The 21,989-nt window shown below is 50.3% G+C and overlaps 1 protein-coding gene across 3 annotated transcripts in view; it reads right to left on the bottom strand.

Moving 5' to 3' along the window:
- slc8a3 (solute carrier family 8 member 3) overlaps positions 1-21,989 on the bottom strand; it is a 922,684-nt gene that overhangs the window by 5,694 nt on the left and 895,001 nt on the right. For 2 of the 3 annotated variants that reach the window (XM_086003608.1, XM_086003607.1), the window contains exon 7: positions 7,490-7,762. In XM_086003608.1, coding sequence (XP_085859734.1) covers positions 7,490-7,762 — 273 coding nt within the window. Of the gene's footprint in view, positions 1-7,489; positions 7,763-21,989 lie in introns of those variants that run through there. The other variant, XM_086003609.1, reaches the window with a different exon arrangement.

Below are 21,989 nucleotides of genomic sequence, written 5' to 3'. Positions count from 1 at the left end.
TAAAGAGGAGATTTGATCAGCCATCATTTGCAGGTGGCAGGACTTTGTAGTCTCAGGTCTGGGGGAACTTTTCGAAGGCATAACCACAGCTGTGGAAGTTTGGAGCCTGATACCCATCTCCAGTGTGACCTCCTGGGAAACTCCTCTCGCCACCTTCACTGAGCGCTTCCTCAACTGAGGCATCTACCAGAAGCATGGGAGCCATTTATTTCCTTCCCTTCTGGACATTAGATGAGGACGAAGACCAGCCGTGGCACCAGCAGAAGCAGGAACAACAGCAGCACCAACAACAGCAGCACCAACAGCAGCAGCACCAACAGGAGCGCCAAGCTGCTGCTCACCCACCTGAAGCTGCACAGGCCAGAAGGGGCCAGCGCATGGTGGCCCATCAGCGCAGGAGATACCCCCCAAACAGGGTCCACAGACACAGGGTCAGCTACCTCAACATGTCTGAGCAGCAGTGCCAAAGGCGGCTCCGACTTTCGCGAGAGGTAGTGGGTGACAACTACGCAATGCTGCAACAAGACCTGCAGGCCAGAGGACCAGGTGGACAACCCTTACCAGCGGCTGTCAAAGTCACCACCGCACTCAACTTTTTTGCCACAGGCTCATTCCAGGGATCAGCAGCAGACATCAGCAGCATCTCCCAGGCGGCCGCACACACTTGCATCACGCAGGTAACCGATGCCCTCTTTGCCATTGCGCACAATCACATCCATTTCACCAAGGATCAAGCAAGTGTCACGGCGCGTGCGGTTGGATTAGCTAATCTGGCAGGCTTTCCAAGGGTGCAGGACATCGTTGACTGCACACATGTGGCCCTTAAGGCACCCCATCGCAATCCAGGTATTTTTGTCAACCGCAAGGGCTTCCACTCCCTTAACGTTCAGCTGGTGTGTGACCACAAGAAGGAAATTTTGCATGTTTGTGCCAAGTACCCTGGCAGTTGCCATGACTCCTTCATACGGTGCCAGTCTAGTGTGCCTCCACTATTCAGTCCGCCAGACCAACTTAACGGATGGCTACTTGGAGACAAGGGCTCTCCCCTGAAGACGTGGCTAATGACGCCGTTGAGGAGCCCATCTAATGAAGCTGAGGAGAGCTACAACTCCAGCCACATGTCCACCAGAGCCATAATGGAGCAAACCATCGGTTTGCTGAAGATGCGCTTCAGATGCCTGGATAGATCAGGTGGAGCCCTGCAGTACTCAGCAGCCAGGGTCTCCAGAGTCGTCGTGGTTTGCTGTGCACTTCACAACATGGCACAGCGTTGTGGCTTGCAGATTCCTGAGGACCAAGTGGCTCGTCACATATCCTCCTCAGATGAGGAGGAGGAGGAGAGCGAAAACGAACATCTTGCAGAGGCCCATCAACCAGCGGCAGCAGTATGGGAGAACATTGCTGCCCGGGATGCAAGGAACACACTCATCTTGGCCAGATTTGCTTAGCCTAGCCAATCAAGCACTTTTGCCTTGCAGCTTCTTACCTGAGCATCGACAATGGCCAAGGACCAGCGGATTCCTAGCAATTTGACCACCATACTGACAATTGCAAGTAATCCTAAGCCCTCAATGTGACACATGCCACAACTACAGCAGTAGCCATCAGATTTTTTTATTTACATTATTCATCTGATGGCTTTTTCACAGAAAACATCAAATTTCACCCAAGTGACTACCCTTGTGACTATTTGTGCAGTATCTTTCTCTTATGCGTGCTCCTACGTGGTGCTTCAGCAGATGTGGAGACCCCTTGCTCACTTTTCTACTGCTCCTGTCTCGACACCTTTGGCGGGCGTCCTCTGGGGTTGCGAACCTGTGAGGGCTTGGCAACAGTCTGCTGCTCCTGCGGCTGTGCAGGGGTTGAGATGCTGATCTCAGATGGGTGTGGACTCTGGTGGGGCTCTGTCCGAGGGCTCTGCAGTGGCATGGAAGTGTGAGTGCTTGGAGAGGAGCCCCCACTTCCTTGATGTCTGCCACCAACTTCCCTCTCATGGGTCAGGTCCCCCTCAGCGCTTGCAAGTGGCTTGAGAGCACCTTGCTGCACATCAGGGGGGGCCATGGGGACCCCTATCTGCACTGGCAGTCCTACTCAGAAGGACTTCCATAAAGGTCTGGTTTCTCTGTTCAATAGATGACCATCGCTCCTCCAGAGATGTCATTCTATTCTGAACACTCACCATGTTTTCTGCACTCTGGCGACTTATCACCTCCATGAAGGTTGCCATCCTTTCCATGGTGATGCGTTCATGCACCAATGACTCCACAAAGGCTCTGCTCATGTTCGCTATGGACTCCTCCATTCGCTCCACACTCGCAGCGACCCTGGAGACAAAACCTGCCAGAGACTCCTGCATCTGTTCCTGGAGTTCCAGCACCGCTGATCTTATGGATGGACCCAGAGGCAAAGGGTCGACATGCAGCTGAGCCGAGCTGGCAGAGTCCTGTGCCCTCCGACTAGGACTCTCCACTGCTGTCCCTGTCTCCATAATCTGCTGATGCTCACTTGTGAGCTGTGATACACCAGGTGACAACACTACTCTATGTCCCGAAGGTCCCACCGAGGTGTGAGTGTCTGCGCTGGTGCTGGGTGCGCTGAATTCTGCTGACGCTTCACCCGCAGAGGTTGCAGCTTCCTCTGAGGAGACTTGAGGCTCATGCTGTTCCTCCTGGCTAGTGGGAACGGGTGCTTGCGATGTTCCTGTGGGGGAGTAAAGGAAAGAGTCAGAGTTGTGATGCCAAGGCTACATGCACATTGCATATTGCAGGTGATCATAAGTCCATCTGTTAGAGCTTCAGAATCATTATCAGCGACTCATGCAATGTCAATGAGGGAGATGGAAAACTATTCTGTCACCGGTTTGCTGTGATGCACCCCTCTGTCCGTCCCCCACTTGCACATCTTCCTCCACTCCTACGATCATCCCAGGGGGTGAGGTGGGCTACTGAGGGTGGCCCTCCTCCTTTCCTCGCTCTTTCTCACTTATTGTGAGTTCTCTTTTCCTGCAATGAGGGAGACAAGTGGAGGTTGAGTGAGAATGAAGGAGTGAGTGTAAAGATTCCACAGCATAGATACTTAGACGGAGACAAAGATGGAGTGAGGTTGCAAGACCAAGGGCCCTCCCTGTGTGTTGTCAGTTGTTTTCATAGCATCACAGTGATAGGGAGGGTGAGGGCTGCATAGTCGAATAGTTAGGTGAATGTGACCATAGAGAGAGAGGGAATGGGTAAGGGTGCATGGATGTCAGTGTCAAGTGGGATGTGGAGGAAGAGATTGCTAAAGCTGAGTACTGGTGAGGAAAGGCAATGGGGATCAGCTTGAGGGTGATGGGAAATTCATACTCACTTTTCCAGTGCGCAGAAGGTCATGAAATCTCTTCCTGCATTGAATCCAGGTTCTGCGGGTTACTGATAATCAGTTGACCTCCTCTGCCACCTGGGTCCACACAGCCTTGGTCTGCTGGGGAGGCTTCTTTCTCCCTGAAGATGGGAAGAGCACCTCTTTATGAGCTCTTGCTCCCTCAACTAAAGCCTGCAGGGCAACGTCATCAAACCTTGGAGAATCCCTAGCTCTCTGGCTGGCCATTCTGCCTCCAGGTCCCTGTAGCATGAAAGGCCAAAAGGTCGGCAGTCTGAATATGAAGCAAGGCTTGTTGCAGACCTTAAATGCAGCAGCAATGATGACATCATCGGAGGCGACTTTCGGACAGGAAAAACTCATTTGCCATGGGTTCCCACACGCTGGAACTCAATTGGCCAATTAAGTTAAAATCGCATCAATCTCCCACATCGATTTAGATTCGGGTGGATAACACGAAATGCGGATTACACGACCCCAGCCCGCCCCTGAATTAAAATCCAGCCCGAGGCGTTCGGCGCCTTCCCGGATGCTTCTCCTCCACTTTGTGTGGTCTTGGGCCAGGGATTCCCAGGCGTTGGTGAGGATGTTGCATTTTTTCCAGGAGGCTTTGAGGGTGTCCTTGAAGCGTTTCCTCTGCCCACCTGGGGATCTCTTGCCGTGTCGGAGATCCGAGTACAGCGCTTATTTTGGGAATTTCGTATCGGGCATGCGGACGATGTGACCCGTCCATCGGAGCTGATCGAGCGTGGTCAGAGCTTCCATGCTGGGGATGTACTACATTTATCAACTGAGCCGCTGGAAGAGCACCCAGCCATTGTTTGGTTAAGGAGATAGTCCTGAACTTTTGCCTGGTGGCTGGCGTACTAAAGCTACAGTTCAGCAATTCTGAAGTCTGAGAATCTCTCATTTTTTTGCGTGCTCTATTGGGCAACAGCACAGGCCTGGCACCATCATTTCTGATTGGCACTCTCGCACTAAAGTATTATTTTATCACCACGCACAGAGCTTCAGGTAATCCAGCATTTCTAAGAGATACAAATCCAGACCAGTGCCAGATCCTCCAGCATTTCTCTGGCTTCATGTGATAGGTGGAAGTGAATAAACTGGTAACTGGAGGGACCTCACCCTTTTTTAAAAAAATCCTTAGGATATTGACATCACTGGCAAGGCCAGCTTTTGCTGCCCATCCCTAGTTGCTCCTGAAAAGGTGGTGGTGACCCTATTTTTGAACCGCTGCAGTCCGTGTGGTGAAGGTGCTCCCACAGTGCTGTTAGGCAGGGAGTTCCAGGATTGTGACACAGTGCTTTATCACAAGGGCTTTTTGTTTAAGCATAGAGGTCTTGTCCTGATGGCCATTTTCCACTGCTGGAGTGAAGCTTGGTTGGTTTTTTGCCTTAAATTGACTCAAAAGTATCTGGAACTTGTGCACAAGGGCAGTGAATTTGCTTTTTAGATTTTTTTCCCCTTAGCATTACAGTGTTCCATTTCCATTTCAAGATGAGTTAGTACCTGAAGGAATATCAGAATTGGTGACATAGGATCTGAGGGATATCAGGGTATCAAAATGGGATGTGACAGAATTTGTCTTTTAATGAGTAGTTAAACCAAGGCCCCATTTTTGGTGGTTCCATGACAATATTCAAATAAAAGCCAGGAATCCTCTCGATGTTATGACCAACATTACTTCCTTAGTCAACAACATCAAAGTAAATCATCTGATCATTTATCTCATTGCTGACTGCGGGATCTTGCTGTGTACACAGTGGTTGCTGCATTTACTTTTATAAGAACAGTCACTGCAGTTTAAACTAATTTATTGGGTGGGACACTTGGAGAAGTTTTTGAGGGGCATGATGAGAGAATATATAAATACAAATCTTTTCTTTCTTGTGATGGATGGATGGAATATCGGATCTGTAACGTTGGATGTAATGAAATATTGGCCGTCTAATATGGGATCAAACAAAACATCAAGTCATCCAAGGCAGTCCAGGATCACTCTTTGTGCTGGTTCCTCACGCCCAAAGCTGCAGGCAAGCCTTCTGACAGCATACTTTCAGGTAGGACAACAGAACGCCACAGAAGGGATGCAACACCATGAGTCAGAAGGTGACACAACCAAACTGGGATCCTCCTGGATGAATTGAAAGATTACTAAGGTAGTAATTTGTGACATGGAACACACAGAATTATTGTGGTACTCTCTGCGAGTGAACTACAGAAGAATTCTCCAAGCTACACCTATATATAATGATAATATATTAAAGGGTGGAGTTTCCTGCCTCCCGTTACCCCGGTACTAGACAGGAACAGTGCAGCCAAAGTGCGTGTTGGACTCCGGATATCAGAACCTTGTATAAATGTCCCTACGTGAAGCTTTACGTCCATCCCTGGGATCTCCCTGGACCCTCTGGTCAGCAGGGATCTGGGGTCCAGCCAGAGTGCCGCATTTTCTGGGCGACCTTGCCCTGGGGTGCCCAGCAAACGAGCGATCCTGGTAATGAGGCAGGAGACTGGGAACCACCTACCTGCCTCACGTGTATGTCTCTGACTGGCTTGCACCTACTGCATTATAAATTTCAGAAGGTGAAAGTCGGGACGATTCCATCTTTATAGTATAGTACAACTTCTGGTAAGTGTCACACTTTCCCTGACACACTTTGTTGATTTGACAGAACAGAATTGGATTTATTCAGTCACAGTTACACTGTTGTGTGTTATGTGGCATAACACCCTTATATAGTGCCTTTCAGATAAAGAATATACCAAGGCACTCCATGGATAAGCATATGGAAAAGGAGAGATTAGTAGGAGTGACCAAAACCTTGGTTGAAGAGATGGGTTTTGTGGAGTTCTGTCAAGGAGGAGAGCGAAGTAGACACAAAGGAGGGGATTCAGGAGGAGACCCTAGGAAATGACAAGGGAGGTGTTCTGACATTACTCCCGTGTCATCTGTATTTGCTATACATATGGGCCTGGAATTTGCGGTCAGCGGCGAAGTGATGGCGCTCGCCACTGACCTTGAAGAAAGCTGCCCACGAGCGCCATCGACTGCCCACAAAGATCTCTGTGGCGTGAATTTCAGCTCTCTCGACCTTTGTTTGAATCTGGCGCCAAATCAAACAAATCCCCAGTGTCCAGCAACAGTGATGTCATCAAGTAGGCTAAGCAGCCAATCACATTGAAGAATTTTCACAGACAGCAAACCAGGAAGTAAAATGCACAGATTCTAATTTACTTTTTATAAATTTTACAGAGAGCGAAATAAAGATTGGCACTTACACAAAGGATTAAGGTAGAAGTTGAAATATTTAAATAAACTTTTAAAAGCAAATTTAAAAAATGAATAATTCTTAATCATATTAATGGAAAAATTTGACATTCCACGAACATAAAATTAGTTTTCCAGGGCCAGAACAGTTGTTCAGCAGTCAATACGCTGTTAAAAACCCAGTTACAGATCCTTCAACAAGGCTTAACTTTTTCAGGGGGTTTAACAACAATATTCCAGCGTAATAGGGGAAGTTTTCATCCTTCAGTGTGATTTGAATTGATTGCCAGCTTTGGGGAGTTTCACAGCGCAACCTGTGTCGAAGCAGGGAATGACTGACCGCAACTTCTGGATTTTTGCATTTATCTGCGCATGCGCTGACTCCAGAAGTTGCGGTCAGTTTCAGAGGGGTAATGATGGTGAACGCTGACAGTTTTGCCGTCATTACCACAGTAAAATCTGGGCCAATGTTGTCTGCTCTTCAGGCAACCACACTCTGTTGCTCTTTCCTCTGCTTTGAGCCTGGGAAATAGGCATAACCCAAATGGAAAGCAGAGGAAAATCAGCCCCATTAACTGGCCATTCACCTGATGCTGTTCAAGGGATCTTGTTGAGTACAAAATGGCTGCCGCTTTTGCCTATATAACAACAATCACTGCACTTCAAAAATAGTTCATTGCATCTGAAGCGTTTTGAGACATTGCTGAGATATGTTATACAACAACATATATATGCTTTTCTTTCACCCGAGCTGAAGATCTTTAAGTTAAAATGAAGATTCTTGAGCAATTTTTAAAAACATCATATAAACAGGAAGTGCGTAGAATTTGGATTTTTTTTGTCCTCATGTTTGTTTACCTGGTACTGAGGTGCCAATAGCTACAAATACCACAGCTGTGACTGAATCCTTCAGGCCAATTGTGCAGCCAAAGTGAGAGGCCAGGTCACCAATAATGGCTGTCAGGATGCCAATGATGAGAATGGACGTAACGAAGCAAGCCCATCCGTTCCAGTATTCAGTGGGAGGCACACAAGCAAACAGAACCTTCCAGAAGACGGTCAGAAAATGCATCACATAGTCAAAACACGAGGGCAGCCGTTCCTCTCCTGTGTCCTCATCCTCTTCATCACCTGATGGACATATCACAGAGGTATCATGTTAAATCAGCAGGAAATCACATGTGACACAAGCAAGTCGACCTCACAGGTATACCGTTTGAACAAAACCCCATGCAGGCATGAAGATGTAAGCATGCTTCCTTGATAGTGTGGAACTGAGTCAAGTAGACCAGGAAGATTCCAGGTTTGATCCACTGACTCTATTGAGCTGCACTCAGCTAGGAAGACAGTTCAAGTGCTAATAATTGGCCTCAGCTTCCTTTGATTAAAGAACAACAGATTCTGATCGTCAACCAGTGACCCCCTTCTGCAAAGTGTAGCTATGTGGATGTAGGGCAAGGCCAGTGGTGGCCTCCCCTGTTGGATAGCCTGCTGAGCCTCACTATCCAGGGTCACATATGAAGAACAACCACTTGGTGAGGTACTGGAATGTTGTCAGTACCTGTGGAAGAGTCACTACCTTCAGGAAGGAAAGGGAGACAAAAACAGAAAGAAAAAACAATTTATAATACTTTTAAAATGTCATCAGAACTTTGTCTTTTGAGCCTTTCATCCTGCCACCAGCCAGCTTTGATTCTCCTGAAGCCCTGAGTGCAGTCCCAAAGCTCCAGCTGTTGCAAAGGTGTCTTTGAACATCTGTCACTGAATCATCATTTTACTAAAATTGCCATTGCATCTGTCATATGTGTACTTCAATCACAGACTCCCAAAGAGTATAACATTTTCTCCAATAAATACAGTCAGCAATGTGAACAGAAAGGTGTCACACTGTCCAGAGGCTATTTTAGTCAGCACAATGGGAATTTCGCTACAACACCATATGCAGTAATCTTGCCGAACCTAGCTGACAATCAGAGAACTAAGTACTGTATTAAACACATATTTGGGTTATACAGAGAAAATCCAGTGGCTTTGAAATCATGTTGTATGATTAGATTGGGAAAAGGGGAAGTGCAACGAGACCTGGGTATCCTTGTGCACCAGTCGCTGAAGGTAAGTATGCAGGTGCAGCAGGCGGTTAAGAAGGCAAATGGTATGTTGGCCTTCATAGCGAGAGGATTCGAGTACAGGAGCAAGGATGTCTTGCTGCAGTTGTACAGGGCCTCGTTGAGACCACACCTTGAGTATTGTGTGCAGTTTTGGTTGTCTTATCTGAGGAAGGATGTTCTTACCATGGAGGGAGTGCAGCGAAGATTCACCAGACTGATACCTGGGATGGCAGGAATGATGTATGAAGAGAGATTGGGTCGATTGGGCTTGTATTCACTAGAGTTTAGAAGAATGAGAGGGGATCTCATTGAAACTTATAAAATTCTAACAGGACTAGACAGACTAGATGCAGGAAGGATGTTACCAATGGCTGGGGAGTCCAGAACCAGGGGTCACAGTCTAAGGATAAGGGGTAAGCCATTTAGGACTGAGATGAGGAGGAATTTCTTCACCCAGAGAGTGGTGAACCTGTGGAATTCTCTACCACAGAAGGCTGTTGAGGCCAATTCATTAAATATATTCAAGAAGGAGTTAGATATATTTCTTAAAGCTAAAGGGATCAAGGGATATGGGGAGAAGGCAGGGACAGGGTACTGAATTTGGATGATCAGCCAAGATCTCATTGAATGGCGGGACAGGCTCGAGGGGCTGAATGGCCTACTCCTGCTCCTATCTTCTATGTTTCTATGTTTCTATGTTAGCATATGACACTTTACACAATAAATGAAATCCGTTTGTTATTTTAACGGTGGTGTTAACCCTTTTATTTTATTAGGTTGCAGCAGCACACACTAGTGTTCATAATAGTGTTCATAAAGCATAATTCAGATTTTTACACCAGATAGATGGCCAAGGGCACTGAGGCCAACTGTAGCATTCCTACACTGTCACCTGAACTTCAGCTAGGGAACAAACCTGGGAGCTTCCTGATCTGTAGGGCTTAAATATCGCACGACGCGATACATTTACCTATTGGATCACTGGGGAAGCCCATACATCTTTTTTGTCTCGGGGACAAAATCAAGCTCAGACCCAAATGGGACAATGTTAACCCTGCCCACCTGGCGGAAACAGGTGGGAGACTTTCCCGTCAACGCTTGCTTGCATTCCCACTGTCTTCTATTTTAGCCTGCTCTTCTGAGCAGGCGGCGAGGACACCTCTTTAAATATGCAGATCGGGGTCCAATGACATTATCGGGCCCCAACTGCAATGGTAACAGGTGGGCTATGTGGGGAAGTCGTTTGGCTTTCCCACCAGGGGCAGACAGAGGAAAGTGGAGGTGGGGTCAGAAGAGGACCAAACAGGTCCGCTTTAATTTAACTCACCTTGTGGGGCCAGGAGGAGCAGGAAACCTTCAGGCTTCCCTTGTTGCCCCCTGACACAGGATGGAAGACCCTCCTGAAACCCCTTCAGTCCCAGCCAGTGGTTGACCCTGCTGCCATTCGACTCTCACCCAGCAGCCAGCTGTCACTTCCTCCCCATTTCGGGGTAGGTAACTGACCAGGGGGGCATGCAGATGAGGCCTGGGATTTAAAATCTCATGGTCCTTACTCTGCCTCTCCCACCCGCCTGATTCCCACTCTGGGTTAAAATCCAGCCTAAGGTCTGAATTTTCACAAGCATTCATGTCTAGGGTGTACAATATAGTGTAGTATCTTTCCTGCAAAAGCCATGTTGTACACTGTGAGGAATAACAGCTTCTAAGGAAAAATTAGCATTAAAAGACAGCTTCTTATCTTTAGCCTGATTTTCCATTATAACTGTTTAATCACTCTGGCTTGGGAATGGAACACAATGCTTCAGCTGTCTCTTCTGTACAGCATCAGTTTGATGCACCGGACCTAAAAATGACTGTAGATCTAAATGTGCCAGACACTGGAAAGAACAAGTGTTTGGTTTCATTATTTTCTGCCTTTTACAATTAAACCCTCTGCCAGACAAATAGCTACACTCTTTTTCCTGTCGGCCTTTGAAAATGGCTTTGGTTAAATGGCTCAGGTGTCAGCCGTGCCTCAGTTGATAGCATTCTTGCTTCTGAGTAGAAGGTTGTGGGTTCAAGTCCCACTCCAGAGACTTGAGCACATAATCTAGGCTGACACTCCAGTGTAGTACTGAGGTGTCGGAGGTGCCGTCTTTCAGATGCGACGTTAAACTGTAAAATATCCCACTATTTCAAAGAAGAGCAGGGAAGTTCTCCCTGGTGCCCTGGCCAATATTTATCCCTCAACCAACATTAATAAAACAGATTATCTGGTCATATATATCATTGCTGTTTGTGGGACCTTGCTGTGTGCAAATTGGCTGCCGCGTTTACTACATTGCAACAGTGACTACACTTCAGAAGTATTTCATTGGCTGTAAAGTGCTTTGGGACCTTCTGAGGTTGTGAAAGGCACAATACAAATGCAAATTCTTTATTTCTTTCTTAAATGCAACAAAGAGGATGTACTAATATTCCTGCACTTTCTCTTCCAGTTGGCTGGCTTATACAATTGGTCTACAAATAGAATAAAATGTCATTTTTATTTCAAAGATTAATTAGTTTGCAGACAGAACAAGACAATGGATTATCATCAATGGTGTGTTGACACGCTGCTCAATACAGGCTGACAATTGCACTAGTCTGGGTGACCAGCTTTATTTGGTCCCTTCAATGTGGTACAAAATAACACATGGTTACATTTAAACACTGCCTTGTTACACATTACAAACCTTTTCATGGAAGTCTTCCTCTAAAAACATGTTCCCGGTATTCAATGAGCACCAGTTAGCAGTTCCTGTGACTGTAAGCACACACCAGTCATAGGAAGACTGGTAGATGGGAGGGAGGGGGGATGTCCCGTTAGACCTGCCAAGAAATGTTTTCATTGACGATCCAACAATCCGACTAGCCTAAAGAATGTTTGTGGGAGTCGGGACTTACCTAGAAATTGGTGAGGTACTTTTTTTAATAATGATGTTTTCAAACACTGGGTTCTATATTCTGCAGGGTAGGTAGTTACTATTTAAATGTTCTGCACGTGGTAGAATTAACTATCATTGTAGCTCTTGATATTTAGCTTCATGTCAAAAGATGAGCAGGTTAGGGCTTTGGGTCCTGGTGACCAGCGGGAGTCCGGCCACCAGCAATTCTTTCAAAAATGCCACCTATTCAAAATGGAAAACATGCGTCTTCTCTGTACGTGCTGCGAACCCGACTCCCACTGGAGAGCGCCGGAAATGCCTTAAATTAGGCTATGACCCTGGCCTTCCGTCGGAATTTCTGCAGGGCCTTGTAAGGGGGGGAGCTTCTGCTCATCGCTTACAAGGCCAGCAGTGGAGGAGGGATTGGGCCGATGGCAGGGACTTTGAATCCTGGGAGTTCCAGTGTCCCTAGCTTTACATGAGTTAGGAGCATCATTAGCTCTAGTACATCTGATAAAACCAGCCATACTAGGCCTCAAAACGGTGGGTGTGGGGCCGACTTGGTGTAATTACAAGACCTCCCTGAACCAGCAAATTATGGCAGGGTTGGCGGCGGAGGTCCAGGGCAGGCCTCCCCTGGCACGTATACCAGGATGCGCCCACCTACAGATTTCGGCCCCATTGTGGCAATAAAGCATATTGTGGCGACACGCCACCACTGGACATAATCCGCTCACGGCGGCACGGACAGTCTAAACAGAAGCCCCCAGCCGGGGGCCCTTTCCTCCAGCAACTTGTTTCCCGCAGGGACAGGCTGCCGGGAGCACTTCCTGTCTGGGAAGTATTTAAGTGGATGCGCGGGCTTTTCTAGTTCCTGTTTGCCATGTGGTTAGAATAAAGCAGTTGTGTTTTCAATAGCTCTGGTCTCGACTCCCACGTTTGCCGCGGTATCTCAACACTGGTGACCCCGACGCTCAGGACGAATCCTAAGCTAGCATGGCGGATACAAACGCAGTCACGGTTAAATTACCAGACTTTTGGGAGAACCTCGCCGAAGCCTGGTTCGTTCAAGCTGAGTCCAGATTCCGGCTGAAAGGCATTACAGTCGACGCCACGAAGTACGACTACCTCGTCGCCTCGCTCACCTACGCTACAGTCCCCAAGGTTTGGGCAGCGCTGCTGGATCCACCAACGGATGGCAAGTATGAACATCTGAAGGCTGCGCTACTTAAAAAATTTCAAACGTCCTCTTACCAGCGCCACTGCCAACTCCTGGACCTCCCCGGTCTTGGTGACGCTTCACCATCAGACCTGCTCTCCCACATGCTGTCCCTCTCAGACGACAAAACTCCCGGCGCCCTTTTTCGCACGCTTTTCATTCGGCAGCTCCCCGCCAGCATCCGCCCGCTCATTGTGGAGTCTGGCTCCACGGACCTGAATGATATAGCCGAAAAGGCCGACCGGCTGCTCTCTGCACAGGCCGCTCGCGACGTCGCGCCCGACCTCACGGCAACGACCACGCGGTCTTCCCGGCCCGTTAGGCCCGACCGCCCTACCACTCCGGGTCACTGCTACTACCACACCCGTTTTGGCGCTAGGGCTCAACGCTGCACGCCGCCGTGTACCTTCAAAACCCCCCCCGCACCGGCCCCCGCGATGGCCGCGGGGCAGAAGGAGCCCCTACTGTACGTCACTGACGACAGAACCAACCGCCGATTCCTGTGCGACACAGGGGCCCAGCACAGCATCACCCCCGCCTCCGCCCTCGAGATCCAACGCGGCACACGGGGTATCACACTGGCTGCAGCCAATGGCTCTGCCATCCGCACATATGGCACCCGCATGGTCACGCTCGACCTCGCGGGCCGCCGCTACCGCTGGGAGTTCCTCACAGCCAAGGTCCTCTGCCCACTCATCGGTGCCGACTTCCTACGCACCCACGACCTCCTCGTCGACATTCCGAGGCACCGCCTCGTCGACATCAACACTATGGCCCCCATCCCCGGCGCCTTTACCCCGGCCCGTTCGGCCGGCCGGACGACCTACTGCCTCGCCAACGCCACGGACGACTACTCGGCACCCCTAGCTGAGTTTCCCGCCCTCACTAACCCGACCTTTTCGGCCAAAGCCGCAAAGCACGGTGTGGAACACTATATCCCCACCACCGGCCCCCCAGTTTCTGCCCACGCCCGCAGACTCAACCCGGCCAAGCTGGAAATCGCGCGGGCCGAGTTCGCCACCATGGAACAACTCGGCATCATCCGCCGCTCCAGCAGCCCTTGGGCCTCGCCCCTCCACATCGCCCCCAAGCCCGGCGGAGGCTGGCGCCCTTGCGGGGACTACCGCCGCCTCAACGACGCCACCACCCCCGATCGATACCCGGTGCCACACATCCAGGACTTCTCGGCCCGACTGGCCGGACGAACCGTCTTTTCCAAAGTCGACCTGGTGCGCGGTTACCACCAAGTCCCCGTACACCCCGCGGACATCCCCAAAACGGCCGTCATCACCCCATTCGGCCTGTTCGAGTTCGTGAGGATGCCCTTCGGCCTCAAGAATGCAGCACAGGCTTTCCAGCGCCTTATGGACTCAGTCCTCCGGGACCTGAACTTCCTATTCGTCTATCTAGACGACATTCTCGTGGCCAGCTCCTCCAAACAGGAACACCTCGAACACCTTCGCATCCTGTTCGGGCGCCTAGCCCAACATGGGCTCATCCTCAGCCCGGCGAAGTGCCAATTCGGCCTCACCGAGATCGATTTTCTCGGTCACCACATCACCCCTGCTGGGGCCGTCCCCCTGCCCAACAAGGTGCAGGCCGTCCAGCAATTTCCCCGCCCCACAACCATCAAGGGCCTCCAAGAGTTCCTCGGGATGGTGAACTTCTACAACAGGTTCATCCCCAGAGCTGCAGCCCTCATGAAGCCCCTATACGACTCCCTCCGAGGAAAATCCGGCAAGATGGACATAGCCTGGACCACTGACACGGCAGCCGCCTTCGACGCCACCAAAAACGTGCTCGCCGACGCCACTCTGCTCGCGCACCCGAAGGCCGATGCCCGGGTCGCGCTCACCACCGACGCCTCCGACCACGCGGTCGGGGCCGTGTTCGAGCAGTGGGTCAATGGCGCGTGGCAGCCACTTGCCTTCTACAGCCGCCAACTGCGCCCCCCGGAGGTCAAATACTCCACTTTCGACCGCGAGCTTCTCGCGCTCCACCTGTCGGTCCGCCATTTCAGGTTCCTCCTGGAAGGCCGCCACTTCACCGCGTATGTGGACCACAAGCCACTCACGTACGCGATGGCCAAGCACACCGAACCCTGGTCCGCTAGGCAGCAACGCCAGCTCGCGGCCGTGTCCGAGTTTACTACGGACATCCAGCACGTCTCCGGTAGAGACAACGTGGTCGCCGACTGCCTTTCCCGTCCCGCCGTCTGTGCGAAACACCTCGCGGTCGACTATGCACAACTAGCAGCGGCCCAGCTCACAGACCCAGACCTCCTCTCGGCGGCTACCAGCCTGCCAGGGCTACGCCTAGCCAAGGTCGCGCACGGGCCCGAAGCCACGGCAGTCACTTGCGACGTCTCACTCGGCCAACCCAGGCCGGTCGTCCCTGAGACCTGGCGCCGCCGCGTTTTCGACGCGCTCCACGGGCTCTCTCACCCGGGTTCCCGCGCATCCGTCAAACTCCTCTCCAAGCGCTTCGTCTGGCGCGGCCTCAGCAGAGATGTTCGGACTTGGGCCACCTCCTGCCTCGCCTGCCAACGGGCTAAGGTACAGCTGCACACCAAAGCACCCCTGGGAGACTTCGAGGTACCCAGCCGCCGCTTCGACCACGTACACGTCGACATCGTCGTTCCCCTGCCGCCATCGCAAGGCCACACTTATCTCCTCACGATGGTCGACCGCTACACACGCTGGCCTGAGGCAGTGCCGCTGACCTCCACCACCACAGCCGACATCGCCAGGGCGTTCGTTAACACCTGGGTTGCGAGGTTCGGCGTACCGGCCGACATAACCTCCGACAGAGGCGCCCAGTTCACCTCCGAACTCTGGACGGCCACAGCACGCAACCTCGGGGTGACGCTCCACCGCACCACGGCGTACCACCCACAGGCCAACGGGCTTTGTGAACGCTTCCACAGGTCACTCAAGGCCTCACTCCGCGCCGGCCTGCAGGACAGTACCTGGACTGACCGCCTACCGTGGGTGCTACTCAGCCTACGTACCGCGGTCAAGGAAGATCTCCAGTCCTCGGCAGCGGAGTTAGTCTACGGGCAACCGCTGCGCGTCCCAGGCGAATTCCTCCCGGAGCCTAACAAGCCTTGGTCGGCCGAACAGCAGTGGCTCAACTCTTTCTCTTCCGCTCAGCAGTTCGCCCCACTTCCGGTCAACCGACACGGCGAACTCGCACCACACGTCCCGCCAAATTTACAGCAGGCGCGCTTCGTCTTCGTGCGACACGACGCGCACCGCGGGCCCCTGCGACCCCCGTACGACGGACCGTACGAGGTACTACAAACCGGGGACAAGGTCTTCAAGCTGCGACTCGGCGACAGGGTCGACACAGTCTCCATCGACCGGCTGAAACCAGCACACACAGAACCAGGGGAACAGGTCCCCGTGGCCCAGCCTCCAACTAGAGGCCATCCCCCCGGCAAGCCAGCACAGCCGGCGGCGAACCGCCCGACCCAACCAACTAGACCGGTGACCACTCAGAGCCGCTGCGGCAGAACCATTAGACCACCGTCACGACTCATCCACTCCTCCTCAGCGGATTCTGGGGGGAGCTCTGTGGCGACACGCCACCACTGGACATAATCCGCTCACGGCGGCACGGACAGTCTAAGCAGAAGCCCCCAGCCGGGGGCCCTTTCCTCCAGCAACTTGTTTCCCGCAGGGACAGGCTGCTGGGAGCACTTCCTGTCTGGGAAGTATTTAAGTGGATGCGTGGGCTTTTCTAGTTCCTGTTTGCCATGTGGTTAGAATAAAGCAGTTGTGTTTTCAATAGCTCTGGTCTCGACTCCCACGTTTGCCGCGGTATCTCAACAATATATCTGAAATGGAACTAAAGCTGCCATTTTCCTCAAGTGCAAAACTGGACAGAGGGCAGGACATGACTGAGTTGGAATGATGAATGTGTTCATGAATTCTAACATTTGCTTTGTTAGGAACCTTACGATTAGATAACTAAAGACACGGAAACACAGTATAACAAACAGATCTCAGAGGGCAAATGTTCTGATTAATGGACGGAAACTCATGGAATGCGTGATTTTCCAATATTCAATAACAGCTGGCAAAGGCTTCACACTGCAACTGCGTAGTCTGAATATTTAGCCTTAGGTGTCCTGGTTTATGTTTAAAAAAAATTCTGAACAGTCCACTGAAAAGTTGGAGCGTCCAGTCATAATTGGATGGCAAGCGACTCTAAGGCCATTAATTTCCTCGTAGCTCTCTTTCGCTCCTCTCTGCCGTAACTTTGCCGGAAGTGCGGCAGAAACCCTATTTATACACGTAGGTGAGGAGAGTGTCAATATTGGCTGAGGGTTGCCTGCAAGTTTGAAAAGTCCTGTGTTTCCATGCCCTTTAAAATCAGAAAAAATAATTTTGCTTTCACTGATTCAATGTCATCATTCTACATAAGAATATAAGACGTAGGAGCAGGAGTAGGTCATTTGGCCCCTCGAGCCTGCTCCGCCATTCAAGAAGATCATGGCTGATCTAATCTTGGCCTCAACTCCACTTCCCTGCCCGCTCCCCATAACCCTAGACTCCCTTACCATTCAAAAATCTGTCTATCTCCACCTTAAATATATTCAATGACCCAGCTCTCTGGGGAAGAGAATTCGAAAGATTCACGACCCTCTGAGAGAAGAAATTCCTCCTCATTTCAAATTTAAATGGGTGCCTCATTCTGAAATGATGCGCCCTAGTTCTAGATTCCCCCACGAGGGGAAACATCCTCTCTGCATCTACCCTGTGAAGCCCCTTCAGATAAATGTTTCAATAAGATCCCCTCTCATTCTTCTAAACTCCAATGAGTATAGGCCCAACCTGCTCAACATTTCTTCATAAGACAACCCCTTCATCTCCGGAATCAACCTCGTGAACCTTCTTAGTCATGAAAACATCCATCACTTCAATAAAATAGAATCCTTGTTGCTTGTGCATGAGATCATAGTGGGGATGAATGCACTCTACCTCTGGGTGCATTACATTAACAACAAAAACACTGCGGCCTGCTCCACTCCGCAGTCATCATGGAGGTTTAGGCTCCAACCGTGTTAGGACCAGGTAGTAAGGTGTAGGCGGACATTCCCGCCAGCTGCTGCACAAGTGCCCTGAGGCCTGTGGTGTATGTAACCTGTTCCACCTTAAGAGAACTACCTTAAGAGATGTACTACTTTCTCTTGGCTGCTGTATACTGTAATACTGTAATACCGGTGGTGACCACACCGGTATATAAGTGTTGTGCAAGGATTTGCTGGGCAGTTCAGCCCTGACCTTCGAATAGTAAAGACCTGTTAAAAGTTATTCTTGTTGTCTGTGTCCAGTGATTGATCCTAAACCTAACTGGGACATACAGACTCAACAGTGGCGACGAGTCCGATCTTACCCTGCGGCAAATTTACATCCAAGGCAGCTTCGTCCTCAAAACAGGCGTCGAGAAGAGGCATCCGCCCTCATCATCCTGCTGAGCACCATCGCACGGGAGGCATCGAGAACCCGGGTTTAAAAGAAAAAGAATTCTGACTGCGAAGCCCTCCATCAGCGACAGGCAGTGATCATCCCTTCTACCACGGTGGTGGGTAAGCCGATCAGCGACACGAGCAGAAAGTCAGCCGCGTTGACTGTGGAGTAGGGGAGGGAAAACGGAGGAATAAGGGCGGAGAGCTTGACCACGGCCAGTAGAAAGGGCCGGGCTGCAATCGAGGCCGAGAGGCGCAGCGACTGGGGCAGCTTAAGGCTCGAGAGCCGCGGAGAACTCAAACGCAGCCGGTGTACAGGACCGGGCTGCGAGCGGGGCTGCGAGGCAAAGCAGCGTCGGGGAGTTGAGAAGCTTAAGGCACGAGAGCCGCGGAGAATTCAAACGCAGCCGGTGTAAAGGATCGGGCTGCAAGGCAAAGCAGCGTCGGGGAGTGAGAACCGCTTGGGAGGCGAGAACGGCAGCAGCAAGGCAATCGCCATTGCAGCCAGCGGGGGAAGAAGGCAAACGCGGGAATCCGCCATTGTAGTCGGCGGGGAAGAAGACGAGCGCGGGAAAGGCCGCCAAGCGCGGGAAGCCGCCATTTTAGTAGGCGGGGGAAGAAGACAAGCGCGGGAAGCTGCCATTTTAAAAAACTTTAAAAATTTTAAAAACTTGCAAGGATGCCTAAACATGGGAGCATTAATACCTTTGATAGTGATGTCGAAGATTGGACCACGTATGTAGAATGCCTGGAAGTTTATTGTAAAGCAAATAAGGTACCAGATGATGAGAAAGCATTAACCTTATTAAGCTCAATGGGGGCGAAGACATACGGGCTATTGAAGCACCTTCTATCACCAAATAAACCGGCGGATCAGACCTTCGCGAATATTGTTACTGTCCTGAAAAATCATTTAAACCCCACGCCGCTGATGATAGCGGAACGATTTAAATTTTACAGAAGAACGCAGTTGAAAGACGAAAGCAACGCTGAATTTTTAATTGAACTACATAAGCTATCGAAGTACTGTCAGTTTGGGACAGGGCTAGCAGATGCGCTGAGAGATAAATTTGTGTGTGGATTGTTAAAAGAAGGAACACAAAAGCGACTGCTTGAAGAGAATGATCTTACGCTTGATAAAGCTGTCACTATTGCAGCATCGCAAGAAGCCGCAGCAAGAGGCACTGCGGAAATGCAGTTACGGTCACCGGAACTCTGTACCAATCAAATGGTCTTGAGTACAGTAAAATGTTATCGTTGTGGAAAGACAACACACGATCAGAACCAGTGCTGGTTCAAAAATCAGGAATGCAGAAAATGTGGCAGGCTTGGTCACATAGCTAAAGTATGCCAGTCAGGAAAGAAGACCAGCAACAAAAAGTCACCGCAGGAAAAGTACAAAAAGGTACACAAGGTGACAGAGAACAGTTCGAATGAACAGAAGTCAGATTCAGACGCCAGCAGTAATGAACTGGGTAGTCTAAGAGTACACAATGTTGGTAAGGAAGCAGACCTCCAAACAATTTGGGTCACACTTCAGATAGCAGAAGTCCAAGTGAAGATGGAATTGGACACTGGATCGGCATTGACGGTCATGAATAAGAAAGATTACAAAAGGTTATTCCCACATATTCCCCTACGGGATACGGAGATTGTATTGAAAACATACACGGGGCAAAGAGTATACCCCATCGGGAAGATAGAGGTAAAGGTGGTCCACAAGGGCAAAGAAAGCCGAGGAATGGACTTATATGTGCTACCTGAAGGAGGTCCACCACTACTGGGACGGGAGTGGATTAGGAAAATAAATCTGGACTGGCATTCCTTAAAAGCACTAACGGTAGATTCCGGTACAAAAGATGTCAAACCTAAACGATTGTCCAGAATATTGGACGATGCTAAAGAGGTGTTCCAACAAGGACTGGGAACACTGAGAAGAATTACGGCAAACATCAAGATTGAAGAACATGCAAACCCGAAATTTTTCAAAGCCAGACCGGTACCTTATGCAATACGACCTGCTGTGGAAGCTGAGCTGGAAGGGCTAGAACGTTCAGGAGTACTGTCTAAGGTAGACTGGAGTGAGTGGGCCACGCCCATTGTCCCAGTCATGAAGCGTTCATCGAGCAACAAGCCGGGGGAACCAGGGAAGGTTCGCATCTGTGGTGATTTCAAGATCACTGTTAATCCGGTGCTTCACACGGTGCAGTATCCGCTTCCACGGATTGAGGATATCTTTGCTTCATTGTCTGGCGGGAAACACTTCACCAAGATAGACCTGGCGCAGGCGTACTTACAGATGGAAGTTGAGGAAGAGTCACGCCAGTATCTCCCGATCAACACGCATAGAGGCTTGTACCGGTATAATAGACTGGTTTCTGGAGTGGCATCGGCTCCAGCAATTTGGCAGAGGGCCATGGAGCAGGTATTACAGGGAATTCCAGGTACACAATGTTACCTGGATGATATTCTGATTACAGGAGATGATGACGAGGAACACCTTGCAAACTTGGAACTGGTGCTCGCCAGATTGAAAGAATATGGTCTTCGAGTTAATCGCCAGAAATGTGAATTCTTTCAGAAGCGGATCTTGTACTGTGGTCATGTCATTGACCAGGAGGGGCTTCATAAGTCTCCTGACAAGATTGAAGCTGTTGTGAAGGCTCCCGCTCCGGATAATGTATCCCAATTGAGGTCGTTTCTAGGGTTGATTAACTATTACCATAAGTTTCTGCCAAATTTATCCACGGTGCTGCACCCGCTGAACGCTCTTTTGCAGAAGGGAGTACCATGGAAGTGGAGCGAGGACTGTAAGAGGGCCTTTCGCAAAAGCAAGGCATTGATCACCTCAGAGGAAGTGTTGGCTCACTTCAACCCAATGCTGCCTATTCGTTTGGCTTGTGATGCTTCTCCATATGGTATTGGGGCAGTACTCTCACACAAGTTGCCAAATGGCCAGGAGAGGCCAGTTGCGTTCGCATCCAGATCATTGACCTCCGCTGAGCGCAATTATGCTCAGATAGATAGGGAGGCTCTCAGCCGTGTGTGGGGAGTAAATAAGTTTAATCATTACCTGCAGGGCCAAAAGTTTACGCTTCTGACAGACCACCAGCCGTTGGTATCCATTTTTAACCCTAAGAAGGGTGTTTCGGTGATGACAGCACAGAGACTCCAGAGATGGTCCCTTTTCCTAGGGGCACATCAATATCAGATAGAATTCAAAGGTACAAAGCAGCATGGTAATGCTGATGGGCTATCACGCCTGCCACTACCTACAGAGGAGGAGGCACCGACGGTTGACCCTGTTGAGTTATTTCACTCGACCATCATCGAATGTTTACCAGCCACCAATGCAAGTATTGAAAGAGAAACCAGGAACGACCCGACACTGTCCAGGGTCTACGAAGTGACAGTGAAGGGATGGCCAGCACATGGTGATCCACTGTTACCGGCATTCTCAGCAAGACGAGAACAGCTGTCCGTCTGTCAAGGAACATTGATGTATGGAACAAGGGTGATTATTCCTCCTAAGTTAAGAGAGAGAGTTCTAAAGGAACTGCATGAAGGTCATCTGGGGGGAGTCAAGATGAAAAGCCTTGCTAGGGCTTATGTGTGGTGGCCGGGTATCGACCAACAGATAGAGGAGCTGACG

This window comes from Somniosus microcephalus, chromosome 12 (genome assembly GCF_052327205.1).
Source record: "Somniosus microcephalus isolate GS21.2 chromosome 12, FLI_Smic_1.0, whole genome shotgun sequence".
Taxonomy (NCBI): Eukaryota; Metazoa; Chordata; class Chondrichthyes; order Squaliformes; family Somniosidae; genus Somniosus; species Somniosus microcephalus.
The sequence above is the reverse complement of the archived record's forward strand: the minus strand, read 5'-3'. Positions and strand labels throughout refer to the sequence as shown.